The 21,403-nt window shown below is 34.2% G+C and overlaps 1 protein-coding gene across 1 annotated transcript in view; it reads right to left on the bottom strand.

The window, feature by feature from the left end:
* The window catches only part of MYO10 (myosin X), a 157,159-nt gene that overhangs the window by 123,374 nt on the left and 12,382 nt on the right, over window positions 1-21,403 (bottom strand). The window contains exon 2 of the mRNA XM_087930719.1: window positions 1,196-1,294. Coding sequence (XP_087786845.1) covers window positions 1,196-1,294 — 99 coding nt within the window. The remainder of the gene's footprint in view (window positions 1-1,195; window positions 1,295-21,403) is intronic.

Here is a 21,403-nt window from a genome sequence, read left to right on the forward strand (position 1 = left end):
GGGAAATGCACACATTTTACATTTTTTAGATATTAAACCTCAGCTGCTTCTATTTAGAGCATTGAGAACTGAAGCCAGGCAACATGACCCCCACAGCCAAGCTCTCGTCCACTAGTGCTCTAATTAAACATTCTTTTGTTTGATGTTATAGAGGCTAATCAGCTTGCAGTCATCCACTGGACACCCCCACGCCCCCTTCAAACTATTGCTCATTGCATTTCTGTTTTCCTTTGTGTTCCGGTCTTGTTAGATTTAAAATAAAAATTTATTTTTATCCCCTTCTGTTAGTGTAAAAACCAACAAAAATAGAAATATATCATGTGATTCTTTTGTGTGTAGGATGTTTAATCTTTTAAAAAGGAAAACCCTTTTAACATTATTCACAGAAACAATCATAATCAGCCAAGAAAAAAAAAGTGCTATTCTTTTGTGACTCTATGCATGTTTCAGAAAAAGAGAGATAATATTTTCAAGGCAATATTGTCAGACACAGAACAATGGTCTTAAGTTCCATGCAACGTTTTGATTGCATGTTAGGAAAAACTTCCAAATAGTTAGAATAGTTTGACAGTGGAACGAATTATGAAGAAGAGAAGTCTGCTCCCATTCATTGGAAGAGTTCCAGTGGAGGCCAATCAGCCATCTGTTGGAGATGGTTAAACTTGGATTCCTATATTGATGTAATGGTCCTTTCCAATTCTATAATTTTACATTGTAAGATAAGCTATAAAATCTTACTATCACTTTGACTGCCATTTACAGTGAAAGTGATTAACTTTCACTTCTTTTTCTCTGAATAAGCATACACTCTTAAAAGTACTGTATAATAAGCACATTTAGTTGTTTTAAAAGACAGATGACATTTCCAGTGTAGTGATTGACATACATTGAGATGATTCGGGAGAGGTTGGTCATTTCTCTGCACTGGGTGTGATAAAAGCTGAAGAGAGGGAAGGAAATCTAGAAAGATTATACAAACTTAGAAGACTTTCCTAAAACCTCTCAGGGTTTCTTGATGCCTTTCTATTTATAAAGAATAATAACAGTTACCTCAGGGGAATTATTGTAAATAAGAAATAACTGGTCTCAAAACTGGCCTATGAACAGAAAAAAACTATAAGAGTTCATAACAATTCATTCACTTACCAGGATATGGATAGTACAAACAAAACATATTTAGAAGCAATGCATTTACCTGTCCATAATCAGTCCTGAATACAACAACTCCTTCTGCACAGGAAAGTACAGTGCTTGGATTATGTTGGCCATTTTCTCGCAACCAAACTCGTACTCCCTAAAATGGGGAAAAAACCAAAACCAGCATTAATCAACAATGAATTTTAAAAGTATAATCTTAGTAATTTATCATATCTCCCACACCCAATAGATATATGCGGATCCCATTTAATAAATAGCAAAACAGGTACAAAAACCCATCCAAGAGTGCATGTTCTTGTTTCTATTAATAACCCTAACAGATTATGGAGTAGTTTTTTACCTTTAAAAAAAAATAGAAAACCACAAACACATGTGATTCCAATTCCCTGCGTCACACAGACGAGCTACAGTTACATAAAATTACACATAATGTTCATATTTATGGTACAGCATATGGGATCTTTTGAAACTTAAGATCTTCATAAAAACTATATCCTACTTCATCAAGATTATTTTACAGAATAAAGGAATCTTTTAGCTTTTCCATCCCATGAAGCATTTGAGTCACCATTTTTTGTTGTTGTTCATCACTAAGTTGTGTTTTTGTGACCACATGGACCATATCATGCCAGCCCCCACATCCTCCATTGTCTCCCAAAGTCTCTCCAAACGCATGCCCACATTATTTAACTATATCATCCTCTGCCACCCCCTTTCTTCTTTTGCCTTCAATCTTTCCCAACATCAGGGGTTTTTTCCACAGTGAATCCTCTCTTCTCATTTGGTGGCCAAAGTATTTGAGCTTCAGTTTCTGTTGGTTCACCACTACCTACTTCATAAATAAATTTAGGTGGGTGAAGGGGTTAAAGTAATGTATCAAGGTGGTAAGTGTTAGATCATAACAATTTAACTGATTTGTCTTGAAATGAGATTACACAGAAAGAAAGAAAAAGTAAAAGGGGTAAAAAAGAACAAGAAGGCCATAAGTTGAATTATTTGTATGCTTTATCAGTGGATGCTTAGAATTTGAAAACTAAGAAATTATAATTATGCCTGGGAAAGATTACTTAAAAGTCATAAATACATGTTTTGATTCTTACAGTTACACACAATTTCTACAGGAATGTACTGTTAAAAGTGATTTTTTTTTCCTTTACAGAACAAAGATAATTCTTCCCATATAGTTTTCAACTAGCAGTTTGAGTATTAATTGAAAATTCATTCATTTCAAAGTTCCATTGTCTTAAACACATTGTTCTTTTTGAATCAAAACTGCCCTTGGGCCTGCTATAGATGACATACAAGTTCCACCCTGTTAAGAAAAAGTTGGTTTGGTCTACCTGAACAGGGTTATCATTCTGATGTAAACTGTAAAACTTGTGAACCTGAAATCATCCTGGATCATCATCTTCTGCACAAAGCTATCTTCTATGCTAACTCTCAACAAATACTGTACTTAGGATATTCTATACATATGTTTTATTTCCCAAACTGGATTATGTTTGGTTTTTCTTATGATGTTTTGTATCCCAAATTTCCCAAAAGAATTTCTTTATAGGATATATCATTCAGTATATTCAGGGAATAATAACCGGTAAAACTGGGAAATTTATTATGATAATAGTCAAACAGAGTGGAAGATTTGTTAGGATCTAATGCAAGGTTATTGTTTTTAGCATATCTCCAAATCAGAAATTGCAAAAGGCCTAGGAAAGTCCTAGGAAAGCCTAGGCCTTCTGTAGTCCTAGGAAAAGTGTACCCCCACCCCTCAAGGATAACAAGGAAGAAACCAGCACTTTGCAGATGTTCATTTTCTAGTTGATGTAGGGTGCCCTTTTTGAGGAGAAGGTACAATCCCTAGGACTCAGTATTCCTTTAACAAATGAGGATACCAGAATACCCTTGCAAGGTAGCTCATTAAGTATAAAGTTCTTTGAATCATTACATCCAACTTGTTTCCTAATTGACTAAGATCAGTTTTGCTTCAGAAATATTCAAGAGGAAAAATATACTGTAGCCCAAACAAACACATAGTTCAAGCAAATCACTGAATATAATGATAGCCACTGAGGTTATAGAATAGCTTATTTGATTTGAAATATAAATGTGAAACAATCTCACTCTTCCTAAGTCATTAAAAACTTACATGAATGGATATATTTAATCTGATAATAAAATGCAATTCCCTCACCAGTTTAATGGCAATGCTGTAAGCAGATTTCTTCATACAGAAATCAATTACTATTATACTTCAGGAATCAGTAAATTAATTTGATTTCAGATCAAGTAGGTAAAATATTGGAGAATAAGGAATGAATACCTGTAGATCCTTTTTTATTATTTTAAAAGATCTAGTCCACAAAAAACAGATCAAGAATAGTATGTGCAATATGTAATACAGAAAGCCAAGATGAATCAATATTAACTGATAATAGCTACACACAGACTCTAAAAGTTAGGGTCAGTGAAGGTCTGACAAAAAAAGTGGAGGGAGAGAAAGGAGATACTTTATCTGATTGTATTTATTTTATTTATGAATCAAATTTATAAAGCCACCCTAGACAGCTTTATGTCCACGTTATCTTTCCCAAACCAGTATCAATAATGATTGAAACTAAGAGTTCTATGCAGTCAGATCTTCCCAAGAATTGCAAAAGAATAGTCAGGCGAGGAAAAACACTAAAATTCTTGGGATGCACATCGGTCTAGATTCTCTGGTGTTGTGATTTGGTAGAAATTATGGGCAGATCTGGATGGATCATAAGTAGGTTGTGTGGGATGAGAGAAAGTGCTTCATGTATGCTTGGGCTGTGCAAGCAACTATAAGAAAAAGAATATATGCATATATAGGAATTGTGTGAATGTGTGGAATATTACAATCGCATATATATACGCAAAGAAGTATGGGAGCAGGAAGGAAACATGTATGTGGAGAGGAAGAATGGAAAAAGGAAATCTCATTCCTCATTGCAAGTCTTCCATAAATTTCAACATAAATTTATCATGTTATTCATAACAGAAGAACTGGACTATAATAGAAATCATGTTATTATAAATGAGTGTAATCATTATCTGCAAGCATTCTGGTTGCCAACACATTTTCTGATGCTTCATACAGCCCATTAGCACAAAGAGAACGACAGACACTGATCATGTTTACTTATAGACCAGGCTTATTGTTCCACCTATCAACGCTCTCTCTGTGAGTTCAAACAGCTTCAACTGCTGACAAGGCAATACGGAAGACAGCAGTAGCTTACAGAGATAAAGCCAACTGACACTTGCAGCTGCCTGTCAAAGTCCAGCTAATTCAGTTATCAGAAGACAGCTGCTCTTTGTCCACCAAGCGCTTTTAAAAAAGAACAATAATGCTTGTTGCCTGGAGATGAAAAGCAATATGGCTTATGCAAGTCAGAAGCACAGGCACCTGGGCTACAGCTGGTTCTTGTTCTAAGGTGCATTCAGGAAAGCACACACATCTTTCCCATCCATTTAGGATTACTTTTTCATTCACCATCCAAAAACACTTCCTGATTTGAACGATCCCATGGGGGAACATAATACATTCAGAACACATTTCTGTACTATCCTCCCTCAGAAATATGTGGAAAATTTGTCAGGAATTGGGGGAGGGAGCAAGCAAAAGAACAAACAGCAACTGATAGTCTAGCAATGTTTCCCTAATCTTTGGTGAGAGAGAGAAGACGCCTCTTTGGACCATAGTCATTGAATCCTATTTAATCAGCCAGCCGCCTAATCATCTGCAATGAGCAAGAATCTCCTTTAACCAGTCAAGCGAGGAATTGATTTCAAAAAATAAAACTAAACTCTGATTCCCCCCGCCCCCTTCTTTTGGAATGTCAATATGTAAGGTCGGTGGGTTGAGAAAAAAGTGATTCAAAGCCTTCATTTATTTCTGAAGAAAGACTGTGAGTTCTAACAGCTGATCGGCTGCTTTAAAGAGTGTTTGAATAATGTAGCTGTATGTTTGGTTCTGGCCAGAGGGTAGAAATGTTTGCTTTCTTTGTGAAACACGTGGTCTGGCAGGAGGGGTTTATATCTGAGGCCAATTCACTTTTTAAATGAATTAGCTGGTGCACAGAATCATATTCCTCGGTTAACAACTCAGTCCCAGAAAGCACATTTCAGAAACAGAAAGACAAGTCTGCAATCAGGACAAGCAAGAAGAGGCTTGCAAAGAAAGAAAAGGAGGAAAGGAGGCCACTGAGGTGTCCTCTCCAGAGACTGTTAAGGTGAGTTCAGTGACTGTGATACAGACAGGTCCCAAACTTTATAAAACTACAATAGAGAGGCTATCTTTTTTGGTCAAATAATTCCCAATGAAGAAAAATATTATAATAATAACTAATGAAAGAAGAAGCTAGGAAGAGGAGTTGTGCCGTGTCAAGAGTAGGATTACCCACCTATTGGGAGTAGCAGATAGGTTACTTGGTAGAACAAGCTTTTGGCCACCAGAAAAACAAGCATGCTGGGTTTATTCCTTGGATTATGAACCTGCATCATTTTGTACTTGGGATATTTGGAAAATGGAAAGTTGGGTTATCCCACAGAATCACTATAAATAGCAATATTGGACACAAAGGTAAATTAAATCTAGGAATATGTTGTTGATCACCTGTTCAAAACACTGACAGTAATCTTGGGATGACTGAAAAGGAAATCAACCTAGAACTCATCCTAGAAAGGAAACGGACCAGGTATGTGTTGTGGAAACACTGATTATAATGCTATTAGATTTTGCATATATGAACATGGCAAACTGCCAGGATTGTCCAATACAGACGAAGAAGTTAATGTATACAGCAAAAATCATTAAGGGAAACACAACTCTAATATATTTGAAGCAGAAAACTGGTTAGGAAAGTGCTGGCCATTAGATGACAAAAGGAATGAAAAAAAAAAACTTGATGACAAAAGGAATGAAAAAAAATGCTTGGGTAAAGATTGCATATTGCTAAAAGTACAGATTTATAAAAAAGATGGAAGGAATGGAGAGTGTAAAAAAAACTGAATGATTTTTTTTCTAATTATCTGATCATGTACTGACTTTTCCAGGAAAGGAATCAGAATGACCAAACCGAACAGAAAAAAAGAAAATACTTCATGGTATCTGAGATGCTATATAGAGTAGTAACAAATCATGGCATTAATGTCTTAATGGTATCAGCCCAAGAATTTTTAAGATACTCAGATGTAAAATTGCTAACTTCCTACCAAAGAAGTAGAAAATAGCCAAGGTGACATCTGCTTTTAAAAAGAGACTGAAGGATATTCAGAAAATGATAGCCCAATCAGTTTAACATCTGTTTGGGACAAAATGATAGGGATTGTCAAAAATAACATATAAAGCACATAAAGAAATAGTCTTGTTTGATGAAATAAAATCAGCATAGCTTTTACAATATAAATCCTGCTTCACTAGTCACCTGACTTCTACTGTTATTTTGAGAATGCCAGTAGCCATGTGAATGGAAATAAACCTATCTAGTGTATACTTGGATTTTTCAAAAGGACTGAGAAAATTCCTCATCAAAGGTTCCTTAGAGAAAATAGTGATCATGGGCTAAAACAATCTGCCTTTTTATCAGTTATAACATCTTTCTGAAAGGTGTTTGATGGAGTTGAAAGGTATTGAAGAACAGCTGAGACCTGGCAGCAATGATTAAAGAAGGGACGGCTTGTTGTGACAGCATCTCAATAGCAATTTGGAGATGCTGGAAGGAAAAAAAGAAAAGAAAGGAAAAGAAAAACAATTGGATAAAAAGAGAGGATCAGAAGGTACAAAGTCCATAAAAAGTAAACATGACTCAAAAAAGTTATAAGGAGAACAAGAATGAGGTGGTGAATGGTGGAAGGAAGAGTGCTGATGGAGATCTAAAGATGAGAAAGGAGGAGTGAGAATATTTGAAAGGTCTCAGAGGTCAGTGGGAGAAAAGTAAAGGCAGGAGACAAGCAACTGCCGTTTTAACAACCAACTTCAAACCCAGACGCTTGAACAAAGAAGTTGGACGCAAACAAGAACAAGTGACTCTGAAGAAAGAAGTGGGGGAGAGATAAGAGATAGTCAAAACAACTAAAGCAATAACAGCTCTAGGAACTGAGCTGTAGAAGAGCCAAGAAAGTGTGAACAGACTAATAACCGTGGAGGACTAAGAACAAAGTGAAGTGGACAAGTTAACATTATAGCAGCAGAGAAAGATGTTTAATATAGAAAAAAACTTTCATGGTTAAAAATAAAGTCTAACGAAAATAAATCAAGTTCAAATTATACAGAAAAGAGCTAACTTGCAAATATCAAACCTAATCTCTGTCTGTCATCTCCCCTTCTAAAAAAGATCCATGACACCAAGTTTTGCAGATAATACCAAGCTATTTAGGGTGATGAAAACTAAAATTGGTTATGAAGAACACTTTAAACAAAGCAAATGGCCACCCCAACAGCAAACATGACGTAATTTAAGTATCCTGGGCATTTTTATTTTATTTTTTGTAATAGTATTATTCTAGAAAAAAACATTTATTTGACATACATTTAAAACTGGGCATTTTAAAATACTAAAAAAATTACCACCACCACCCAAACCCTAACTTCATATATACATAAGGTCTGAGTGGAGTGTAACTAAACAAGGAAGATATTTTGGGTCAATGAAGATGTCAACTTTTTGTGCAGCAGCTGCAAAAATCCCATGATAAAGATCATTAAGAAAGGCACTGAAAATAAAACTGCCAATGTCTTTATACAAATCTATGGTGTATATGTACCAGGAACAGGAACAATATTGGTGGCCGGATTTGAAAAATATTATTTCACAACTGGAAAAAATACAGAAGGCAATCAAAAGGCTCGTAAAGTTTTGGTCACCTTTCTTGTAAGAGAACAATACTGGAATCTCTTTTGCTCTTAAAAACATATAAAAGGAGTTTCCAATGGCTTTCATATGTACAGTTAAGAGAAAGACTTAAAAGATGAAAAACATTCAACAATATAAGCAGAATTTGAAATTCAACTGTGCACAAATAATGAACATAATAATTGCTAAAATGTATAAGCTCAGTGAAATTGGAAACAGAAGAACAAGTTAAAGCTAAGAACTTTAATTATAACACACAAATGGAGCCATAGGAAAATATGTGTAGGACTGGAATTTATATTATATTACAATTTCAAAGAGAATGTTCATTTTTGGTATATGACACCAAAAAAAACTTTTTAGACTGTATACAAATACTTCAAATCTCTGTTGGAAATGTCAAAAAATATGAACGATCATTTTATCATGCTCATCAGGGCTTGTAGAAATGTTTTGGTTCAAATACACATAGTGATACAAAGGTCCATCCAACTTTGTTATTCTGCTGAATAAATTTTAATTTACTATTTATTATTATTTAATAAATTAAATAAGAGTTGAAAAAAAACAATTCTCATGTGTACTATTGAGGGATGGATTCTAGAAATACTTTCAACATTATTAATGCTAAAAACATACTGAAACTTTCCATTCAGATTTACATTCACAGCCCTCAGGTTGGGAAAGAGTGAGGAAATGCCGGTATATTTAATTTTTTTTAAATGGCTATCTTCAAAAAGTTACAGAAATATCTAACAGAATGAAGTCATCACAATTAGTATCAATTGATATACTTTCATCTCTGAATTTATCTAATTTATCTAAAATCCACTCAAGTTAGTGTTCATCACTATTATATTAGTGTATTCTACAGCTTAAATACGCACTATGTGAAAATTCTTGACTTTTGTCTGTTTCACATCTTTTTTCCAGTCAAGTTCTTTCATGACCCCTAGACCTCACATTTTCAAAGGGGAAAATGAAATGGACAACCATGACTTGGATGACTGGGAATTTCCATAGACAAGAAAAATAAACTTGTAATTAATGGGTTTGACAATTTAAAAGGTAGAATAAGGAAAGAAGGGAACCACAATATAATTTCAGAAAGAGAGGATAAAATATAAATACTTTTATTACTGTTGGAAGTTTGGAAGCTACTTCTTTACATCTTTTTTCTTTTCTTTTTCTTACTTTTGTCCTTTCTTATTTACTGATTTCTTTTCTTTTTCTTCTCTAAATTTGTATTGTTTTATTCTGTAAAAAAATCCTCAATAAAAAATAAGAAAGATAGATATATAAAAGCATACATGGCAAGAGAAATTGGACTAGAGAAATATCTTCCAACAAGGACGCAAAGGAACAAAACTTTGGATAAAGCCTTTCTCCCATCTCAGAATAAAAAAAAATACAAGAACAGAGATTAAAAATTGCAAAGCTGTCCAGCTGTGCTGTGGAAGTGTTTCAGAAGAACACCCAAGGCAAGACGACCTCTATTACAAAAAGATTTTTCCCTACAATCTGATTGAGTGACAGGAGAAAAAAAATACAGCAAAATACTCTCAATAATCCCTCCTAACAACCAAAAATCTCTATGCAATATTGGGTGGGAGAAAAATAGAAGCCTTAAGTAAGGAAAATATAGTTTAATTCAGACATCAATCTGGTGCCCTGCAAATGTATTACAATTCCCATCTCTAGCTCTGCTAGTTATGGTGGGCATCAAGTTTAGAAAGGTTGGCTTAGCTGCTTAGTATTTTTTCTTTAAAAAGGGAATCAAATGAAAGGTAAAATGACATAAAACAATGTTTTATTTTGAAAAGAATTATTTCTGTCACAAAGAAGTAGATAGTCCTCAAGTTACATCCACATTTGAGCCCAAATTTTCTATTGTTAAATGAGAGGGTTAAGTGAGTTTTGCCCCATTTAACAACCTTTCTTGCCATGGTTGTTAGGTGAATCATCACAGCTGCTGAATTAGTAACATGGTTGTTATGTGAATCTGGCTTCCCCACTGACTTTGCTTGTCAGAAGGTCACAAAAGGAGATTACAATAATTCCGGGATGCTGCAACTGTCATAAATATGAGTCAGTTGCCAAGGCACCAAATTTTAATCATGTGACTATGGGGATGCTACAATGGTTGTAAATGTGAAGAATGGTCATAAATAATTTTTTTCAGTCCCATTGTAACTTTGAACGCTCACTAAATGAACTGTGGTAAGTTAAGGACCACCTGTAGACTGTTAGTAACCAAACAACAGTGTCCTGCTGAAGTGAAAGCAGAAAGATACTAATAACAATCCATACTGCTTTTTGACATATCTCCTAGTAAACTCCCAGTTATTTTCATAACCAAAAGGTAACTCCTAAATGTATCTGCATTTTAATGATGAAAGAAGCAATCCTTAGCCATCTGCAGCATGCCTGAAAGCAAACCATGGGTAACAAATTGAGCCAACTTCATGCAGTTATCTTTCCTTTTCAGAATGACTTCCTTTTCCCTCCCATTCTTAATATTAACCATTATTTCCAGTATGGGTGCATAGAAGAAAATACAATTAATACAGGATAGGATTCCCCTTGTAAACAGTCCTGGATTAAAAGCATGATTTGAAGTAGATCAACAAATTGTAGCTGCTGAGTTCATGCTGACCAGTTTGACACCATGCAAATGCAATAAAAGGGTAATTTAAAAAAATCAAGAGAAAGAATTAATAGAAAGTATCTGAACAGAGACAACTGCAGATATTTGTTTGATTGCAGAAACAGGAAGTGGAAAGAAATGAAGAAGTTAGCACATGACTGGAGAAGACTACAGATCTTAAATATTTACCCAGGAATAAAAGCAACTGAATTCAATGTGATTTATTACTCAATAAGCATGCAACAGCTTGTTTGTTCAAGTTAGCACAAAGCTCTACTAACTTCTTCTGTTAAAAGCAAAAGGAAAAATAATTTAATATCCCCAAAGAATTCTTCTCTGCTATCTACTCTTGGTTTCATAGAATGAGATGGGTTGAGCAGATCCATCCACAGAAGAACAGCCTATGCATCATTATGTAGAAGATCCACCAAACATAATTAGTTTCCTGAAGAAGCATCTATGCAGTTGACTAAACATATTTATTTATTACATTGATATGACCCCTCCATCATGAGGTTCAAGACAACTGAGTGAAATAATTTGCAGAGATTAACAGATAGACTATATGATGAAAGAAGGAATATGCATCTGAAAATTAATGTACCAAAGACTAAGGTAATTGACAAGAAATTTGAACAATTCTAATATATACTTCTCAATCAACTGTTATAGAACTCCCCAACAGAAGAATTTCAATTTCTAAAAATAAAGCAACAGCCTGGGTAATTTCAATTTCAACTGCTCATTGCTTGAGTACCAGTAATTCAGCATGATCTTGTTGGTTCATAAAGTATCCACAGGACTATTTTATACAATTAGATCAGCCTTTCCCAAGATGACTGGTGAACAATGAGGATATATTTAATATATTTGCATGGGAAAAAGTACATCAAACTGTATAAAGCAACACACAGAAAGCCTACAATAATTTTGAAAGAATCTCCAAAAATGTGAGATTTCTACATCCATTTACTTACAAGTAAAAGCAAAAGAATTAAGCTATGCTGCCATCAGATGCAAATTCAATGCATGTGCTAAAGATAACAATGTTGTCTTCCATGTCAATTAGCATGACAATGGTGCATAATCAGTAGGTTTGTTGCTTTTACTTTTAATATATTAATCCAAATTGTGCAGGAAGTTAAACACCAGTCATTTTGTAATTAAATCAACAATAAATAAATGAAACTGTAGTCCAATAAATTAAAATTGTAATCCAATCTCTTGCAATTAAAAAAATTATGCAGCAAATAAGGGCAAAAATTGAAAGGAGGAGAAACATACAAACAATAATAAAAGAAATATACAAAGCGGGGTGGTGGTGGTGGTCTGAGTATCTTGGAAAACTTGGAAAACACAGTATCTTGGACCATTGATCAGTCTCCTCTGTCCAACCTGCCAAGGCCAGATTTTACACATTGGGATAGAAGCATCAGCTACCCTCACCTGGTTTGGACCACCTTCCGAATTAGTTTACTGCAGTGTGGCCATTATATGTATTACAGCTACTCAGAGCAACTAGTGACCACTGACAACCAGGTGGGTATGAAAGGTGACTGAGCAGCCCTAAAAAATTCAGACAGACCCCTTCACCAGAAGGGCTACCCCTCCCTGAAATGAGAGAGGGAGGAGGGAGGAGGAAGGGGAGGAAGTAGTAAACATTTAGTTGATCATAAAAAATTCTTACAATTCCTGGGGGGGAAACAGGTGCTTATATATCAATTATGTAGGCATGATTCTGATGCTATAGCTCAGGGATGGCAAATTCACGTCGTCACAGTGTTGTCACATGACATATCGGGACTTTCCTCCCCTTTGCTAAACAGGGTGTGGCCGTGGCCAGTGTGTGACACATCTGGCCTATGGGCCAGGAGTTTGACAACCCTCTATAGCTGGTCCCCTAAAGACTTCATCTGATCAGTTTATAGTAACATATTTAAAAGTTTGGGAATCTACCATATGAACAATATCTGATAATGTTAAGAGCCTGCTTGTATTAAAAATCTATATGCAGAGTTATAGATATATGAATATTATAATTCTTTGTCTTTGAGAAGTAAAGAAAGATGCTTATGCTCCTTGTGGAATTTAATATCGGACATCCTTTATTTTGTTTCAAGGGAAAGCGGGGGTGTTCCTTTACATAGAAGTATGCATGAAAAAATACATGCTCTGAAAACATTGACCTAATAAAAAACTAGCAGGCATCTTTTATTTTTAAGGAAGTAGAAAACAAATATTTTTGCAACTTAATTCCTTTGAGCTACCCAATCCCATGGCAAACAATTATTTTCTTCTTTGAAATTAATGGAGACTTAACAATTTTCCAATTCAAAATGTTTTGCTCTGATTTTTAAACAACATATAAATAGTTACTGCAAAGATATAAAGAAGCAAGAGACCCGTTTCCAATTTTGCATTGTTTGAAATTGTAATAGAATTGTTAATAAAAATCTGATTTTTTTCAGATATTAAAATTTGTAAATTGGCTGGCTTAAATCAGATAAACCAAAGACATCATTTCTTATTATGTACTCTAATCTTTAATTTTGTGCTTTAATTTTCCCAAATAAATGTTCAGTTCCTGAGAAAAATAACAAATCTCATAGAGAAATCAAATCAAAGTAACCCCAAAGGATTAAACAAGTAAATAGTCAAAGACTAATATTCTTCTGCCTGGCTAACATTGAACTTTTAAAAAATAAACACTAAATTATATTAAATATTCCCAGCATACCATCATTTAATTTTTTTAATTCAAAGAACAGTTTAAAAGGCCCAGTTCTAATTACAAAAGAAGTGGAGTTAGAAAAATTGGTCTTTTCCATATCCTACTTTACCATAAATAAAATTGTCACTCTATCTCAATCAATGTGTTAAGATTTTGCTAAACAAACCCTGAAACTAGTGTGCCTGTGATTGAGAAAACAATGCAAGCCATAATTTACAAAAGTCTATTCACAAAGAAAGGTTGTTCAAATTCTGCCCATTAATAGGTATTGTAGAAGGAAAAACTGCCAAAAAAATATATTCACTATACATTACCTCAGAGGCACAAGTCATATGAAACACAAGTTCTCTCACTTTTTTCAGGTTTTTTTGCCATTTCTAGGTATCCATTTGAAAAAAAAAAAAGCCATTAATGCAGCATGCCAGTAGCACATTACTGTAATTGCGTAACTGTAAAAGGAAAAAAAAATCACAACTGTTTTTACCCAACATCAAAGTAGATGGTAATGCAACCATGCTTAGAAGAACACAGCTGCTAAGATTTTATACTCCCTTCCTGCAGCTGTCTAAAACACCATTTTCCCTACTGCCCTTATCTGAAATAAAGGTTTGGCATCATTTTTAACTGTAATTAAGGCTGACCAATATTCAGGAGAAAGGCAAAGAGAAAATGAAAAAGTGAGTCATTTTATAGACTGTATTGTCTTCTGGTTTTTTCATAAAGTTAGAGTTGATTCAACTCAGTAGCACCAGAAAGTTTTGTGACAACTTTGGAGTTATTTCACTGCTTGATATCACCTGTATCTGGACTAAATGCTGATCCTGTCAAATATTAATGTTTCAATCCATTTTCATTTAGCTTAGCTTTGGTAATCATATTTTAATTCAGTATCAGATGAACTATTTTATCAATCTGTGCGATAGCATAGCAACCTGCATTTTAATATTAAAACTCATACACAAACTTTGCTGCCAAGCTATACATGCATATTTTACTAGGTCACTTTCTACCTAGGATGAAATGCAAGGAGCATTTATTTGCATAAAGAAACAAGGGGTTCATTTCCTTGCCAGGTATTATGAAGTTAGTGAAACTCATATTCAGTTTCAGTGTCACACACAGAAAGAAATATTTTCTCAGTATCACTACTGAGGGTAAAGCACTAATCCACGCTAATGTAAATACCCCTCTATGTAGACCAGGGGTGTCCAAACTTTTTTCAAGGAGGGCCAGATTTGGTGAGGTGAAAATGTGTGTGGGTCAATCATTCAGCCTGACACAGCTGTGTGGTAAAGGGAAAACCGCTGGCTGGTGGGGATGAGTGACAGGCTGAGCTGGCAAGAAGAGGTTGCAGGCCGCTTGAAATTTGAAAACAGGCTGCAACTGGCCCTAGGCCAGACTTTGGACATGCCTGATGTAGACCATTGAGAATACAGGTAGTCATCAATTCACAGTTAACATTTAACAACTGTCCACAATCATGGCAGCCTCAGAATGGATGTTTTATGAACTGTAAAGCATTTCTAGCCCTCATAACATGTCCTGCTACCCCATCACATGACTGTATTTCAGGCTCTTGGCAACTTGTTTGTGTTTACAACCAGCTGCCAAATACCCTGTGATCATGTGATCACCATTTGCAATTTTCTCTTGCTGGCTTCCCTAGAACTCAATTAGAAGAGGTATGTTAGAAATATGTTGTTCTGCTAAAGAGCTACATCTGACAGGAGCCAGTAGATGTGCCTTTTCTACTATGGCACCCAAAGCCAAGGTTTCTTTCTTCTTTCTTATCACAATGTATCAATGCTGCCAGTAAGTTTTCTGCTGAATTAGCGAGTTGTTGTAAGGAACTCCTTGAAGGAAGAATGGAATACATATATGCTAACAATATTCTGTTCCTAAGAACAGCATTATTTCAATGCACGAACCCAACAGAAGAATGTTTGTGACAATACACATTAGCATATTATTAGGAATATTACTAAGATTGTGATATTCCAATTTAAATATAAACTGATTCAAGAAGTTAGTTTCAGACAAATGACTCATACTTATTATTGCTACACACTTAAGTAGACAAGCTGCCAGTAAATATAGGCAGCAAAGATCAGCATGTATTCACTTTGCCCTTAAGGTCGGTTTCCACATAAATATTTACTACCCACCATGTCATAGTTAAGACAAACCCCAAGGAAATGTTTCACAAGAGACTGATTTGTTCTTCTGCATGTTCATCCCTGAAGTGTTATCAAATATTATTTTAAAATTATGAATTAGGGAGACTGATGATATAATCTTTCAGTTCGAGATGAATATATTGGTATTAAATGATATACAATAGTAAGTGCTATGAGCAGTCTTCAGCACTAAACTGCTTTATGGAACTCCATTTCACCAAAGTGAAACATGTTCTACGAAACATATACTTAACACCAAACTATTTATGTGCAATTGTTTCCACTGAATCTAGCCTGAACAAACCTAATTTTAATTTCCCACATATATTTCTCATTTTGTAATTTCATTCATTTATATTTTTCCTAAAATGTATACATTTTTCTGCAAATTATTATTTCAACTATACATTTAAAAGATTATGGTAGTACATGAAGAATTACCAAACAAAGCATTTAAGAGGAAAATCAAGTTACCATACACGCCTAAACGTTTTTTTTGCTCATTCAAATGTATCCCACAAGTCAGGATACAAGGGAAAATGGTGGGTGTAACTTTTGATTCAGGATGACACTTAGTGCTCCAAGAACATAGTGTTTCCACAAAAGATCACCTAATCCCAATCTGATTTTTAAAAAATCAAAAACTTGATAAAAGTGCCAAGAAGCTACAGAGAAATCAGAAGATCCACTTCATAGAGCCTCGGTGGTGCAGTGGTTAGAATGCAGTACTGCAAGCTACCTCTGCTGCAGCCAGATGCCTACAATTTGGCAGATCGAATCTCACAGGCTCAAGATTGACTCAGCCTTCCATCCTTCCAAAGTGGGTAAAATGAGGGGCAATATGCTGACTCTGTAAACCACTTAGAGAGGGCTGTAAAGCACTATAAAGCGGTATATAAGTCTGAGTGCTATTGCTATGGCTCTAAAAGTCTAGCCCTTATTTGATGAGAATAGAAAACCTATTGTAATCCAGGTTGCTTTTTTATTCATATAAACATGACAACGAACTTTTTTTTATGGAAACAGGGAACAGGAGACACACCCATACCCACCACACACGCACACCTATATATTGTATACACACATACATACACCCCAAGGTCATAAGAAATATGCAGATGTTAGATAAGAATGATTACTATTCACATATTATTCATTTTCATATCAGCTTTTTAGAAAAATGACAGTAGTAAATTATTCTAATATCTGTATAACAGTGGCAAAACCATAGATTAAAAACCTCCAGGATATTTGTATAACTCTTAAGTTGACTAAGTGAAAAATATGTGCCATTAACAAGCCTTGGCAAGTCTTAGCAAGAAACTGAGGAAGCTATGAGTTTATTTGCAAATTGCTATGACCCAAATCTTCCCAAAATATAACTTTCAGGATCATTCAACTCCCCAGAAGTTAAGTTTCTGATGTTTTTTCATTGATAAAATACAACTTTACCGCCATAACAGGAAAACATGAAGAAAGAAATCCAACATATATTGTAGTGATTAAAATAAATGACAAAAAGGATTTTTAACAAAGAAAAAAATATCTGTATAATTACTAACAACAATCATACACAGTTGGTTCTATTTTTGTTTACTGCATCTTTTTCACACTTTTAGAACACAAAGGCTTTTCAAAAATAAGGAAGAAACTCATAACAAGCTTCTTTTAAGTTGTATAAAATTAATACCTTTGCCATGCCTAGTCAGGCATCTTTATGAACTGACAAACTCCATGTTTTAAGAATATAGTTGAACGCCACAAAATCTTTAACTATGATATTAATTCTCAAAATTCTATTGATATACATACCATATGTAGTTGATTCAAAACCAAAACAAGACTATAGCTGCACATGACTAAATCATACGAATTAAGGAACATTCAAATTTCTTACAATGTAATACTAAAACTCTAATGTCTATCCTTTTAAAAATATACTTTGTGAGGTCTAATAAACATAAAATAATATCTTTTAATGAATTAATTTCATTTTTAAATCAGAAGAAATATATTTCATATATTTAAACAACAGAAACATTAATTTCTCAGAACCAGATATTCTAATTCTTCATTCTATAAAGTATTGATCCCTTTTTAGCTCAAGCATAAAAAACCCCCTCCATACATCATTCTTCCTATTTGATGTTCAAAGCAATCAACAGCAATTACCTTTCTCAGTTCTTAGAAAGAAAATACTACAGCACATTTCTCTTGGTTAATTTTTTTTCTAGATATGTATAAACCAGGATCTATCAAAACAGATACTCATTGGAATAGCGATATTTTAAATCATGAAATAATTCGATTTTGCATTGAATTTCCAGTCCTAGGTGCCATTCTCTGTTCGTTTTGTTCTTTGACTGATAGTTTCCAAAATATATGATTTCCTAAAAAATACCCACATACATAATATATGTAGGTATTTTTAACGAACAAAAGGAACAAAAATCATATACTTTGGCAACTACCATGGTATATTTGTGTGCCATAGGGCACACAATAGATAACCAGAGTTAAATTGTAATTCATACACTGCAACTGAAATAAATTTCAGTAAATCTAGGATTAACATCAGCAGTAGGTTTCTGTGTTGTTAACAGCACCAATACAGTGCTGAATAAATGCCACATTTAAATTTTGAGGGTAATAATCAAGGAGGTAAACTTATGTTTAAATGATGAGCAAGAGAAGGTAGAGCAACAGTCTTTCATTAGTTATCCAAAATAATGGTACTATTTCATTTTTGAATGCATTAATTGATAATCTACCATATCTACTCCAAGCCAACCCTCCAAAAATTATAACTTACACTTTAAATGGACCTATTTCGTATTTGAGTGCTCAGCTTGATTAGCTTGCTCCATAAATGACACACCCATTAGGCAAGAACATACTCATTCTCTATGATAACAAAACCATTACATGTATATCTACTGTACATGCAAGCACATTCATAGTAGATTGATGTAGCCTGTTTTTTAATTTGGTTGGTCCAAGGAACTTGTTCTAGGCATAGCTGGGAAATAAAACGATCAGTCAGGGAGAAAAAGAGCTTTTAATAAAGAATAAAAAGAAAGGAGGAGAATCACAAAGATTAGATTCAACACATGATCTCAGGAAGTATTTTCAGAGGTATTGGGATTGTCATTAGTAGTAAATATAGAAGAAATGTGTTACTACATTTTTAAATCTCTGACTCAATAAGTTTTTATTTGTAATAGAAAAGATACCTCATTCACAGTATTCTTGTAACATAAACATAAGCAACACTGAGAAATGTACAATGGGACCAGGAAGAAAGAAATGAACCAGTCCTCTTTCAAAAGAAGACAGATATTAACATCTTAAGACATACATTCATTTAAAGAGGATCACGCTACAAAGTTAAAAGAACTGGAATCTTTGTTTTTCAAAAACAAATCCTTGTTTATTTCATTATAAGTAAAAATGAACATTACTGGTCATAGTGAAAAAAACATTTTAACAATTATTCACTACATTTATATTTTGCTTTTGTGTAGTAGTAATCCCTATCCAATATTGTTTTTACTAGAATCCAAAAATTACCCAATCAGCTTTTTCCTAAATGAATAGGGAATTGAGGCTAGATCATTTTTAGCCTCAGTGTTCATTCCTTAAAATCAACAGCTAGCCTCCAATATCAGTTGCCATATTTTCTAAATACTCAATTAGTGACAACAATTTGCAAAAACAAAGCAAGGCTATTTTGAAGTTCATCAAGAGACCACAATCAACATATTGTATACCATAGATGTTACAAGAGAGGAAGCTTAACTTTATGGTGCCCCACTTAGCCATACAATACCACTTGTATTTTCAACATATATTTTGTCCTGTACAATACCATAGCTTCTGCTATTACTGATAAATATTCTGTTTATATCCTGAGATGGAGAGCTGCAATGATCAGAGTCTTTTTGGTTGTGATTTGTTCTCTGTATGTTGGCTTTCAAAAACCATATGCACTGATTTTTTACCTTGTTTTGTTTGAGATACTCACTAAAAACATTTTCTACTTTTACAATTTGTGGCTAGCTAATGGGAGCTGTAGTTCAAGATGATGCCCATATGTCAAATTCCTTGTATAGATCCTGTCTTGAATCTTCAACAATGGCAACCATCTTCCCATCTTATTTGAAGGTAGTGTTCTCTGAGCTTGGTTGTTTTCTTCAGATGTTTCATTACCCAAAATAGGTAACATCATCAGTACTAGCACTGATGATGTTACCCAGTTTGGGTAATGAAATGTCTGTAAGAAAACAATCAAGCTCAGAAAGTACCAAGGACCCTCCCCCCTTGTTTTGGAAAGTATTCTTCAAATAGTTTGCCATTAGCAAAGGAAACTTTTAGACTGTTAAGGCTGAAGATTCCAATTCTACCTAAGTAAAAGCGTAAAAGATACTACTTTAAATTCATTTCCTTTCATCTTTAATCGGTTACAATCGAAGACATTTAGGCAGTACATTTACATCAAACTGTTTTTTCGATGATGTTTATATTCAGGTTTTTTTTTTTCCTTATTCATAATCTGTCCAATGTTAACATTTTGTTCCTGTGCCATTTTTTTTTCTACGATAGCTATTATTTTTTCAGAATGGTAGAAATATTTATGGTAAATTACATATAGCTGTAACTCCATGTTAATTGAAACGTCAACGCATGGCAAAATACTGGATCCCATCATAGGAAAAATAAGGCCTCCCATGATCCATGTTATTGTTTTAATAGCAGCTGGCTAATAGCATGCATCTGAAAAAAAAAACCCTATTGTTTTCCCTGCCATTTCAAATAACATATTAAAATAAAAAAAACTTTAAGAAAAACTACAGCTGCAATAGTTATAATATCCAGCTTATACAAAAAATAACCTGACTTGTTTATTTCGACCACTTCTCATGGCATATTGTTATTCTATTATTTTAAAAAAACAGTTCACTGGTATTATTTTCTGCTTAGTATACATTTAGGAGAAAAAAACAGGAAATACCAGTTTGTGGAATAATATATACAAACTATAAGAGTGTTTTAGCTTGTTTTCCTTCTTTGTGAAAGCATATTAAAGTAGTTCTTAATCCTATATGTTCCTGCACATATGTGAAATTGGAAAGACACACAAATAAACAGAAAAGAAATAGATATTATGCTTTCCATTGGAATGTAAGTGAAAATGGAACACTGACAAGTTCTCTCCATCTTCCAATGTAATACAGGTAATCGTCAACTTATGAGCACAATTGAGCCCAAAATTTATGTTGCTAAGTGAGAAATTTGTTAAGTGAATTTTGCCCCATTTTATGACTTTTCTTCCTATATTTAAGTGAATTGCTACAGTTGTTAAATTAATAATACAGTCCTTAAGTGAATCTGGCTTCACTATTGACTTTGCTTGTCAGAAGGTTGCAAAAGGGGATATGATCCCGAGACTCTGCAACCATTACAAATGTGAGTCAGTTGTCAAGCATACAAATGTAAATCATGTGACCATAGAGATACTGAAAAGGTCATGTGTGAAAAATGGTCATAAGTCACTTTTTCAATGTCATAACTTCGAACGGTCACTAAGTAAACTGTTGTAAGTCAAGGACTACTTGTATTGAGGAGTGCTTATCATATGACAGTGTGCCACTATGTGGTGAATTTCTCTGTTTCTATCAGCCAGATCTTTCCTGTAGAACAGAAATGGGAAAATTCATAATGTGAACATATGAGATCACACGAAGAATCTCCAAAATTTTATTTGGAGGGGGTAGGGGAAAAAATAGGGAAACTTGTTTACTCATACAGCCAGTTT

This window comes from Pseudonaja textilis, chromosome 3 (genome assembly GCF_049901715.1).
Source record: "Pseudonaja textilis isolate UNSWEBS1 chromosome 3, rPseTex1.2, whole genome shotgun sequence".
Taxonomy (NCBI): Eukaryota; Metazoa; Chordata; class Lepidosauria; order Squamata; family Elapidae; genus Pseudonaja; species Pseudonaja textilis.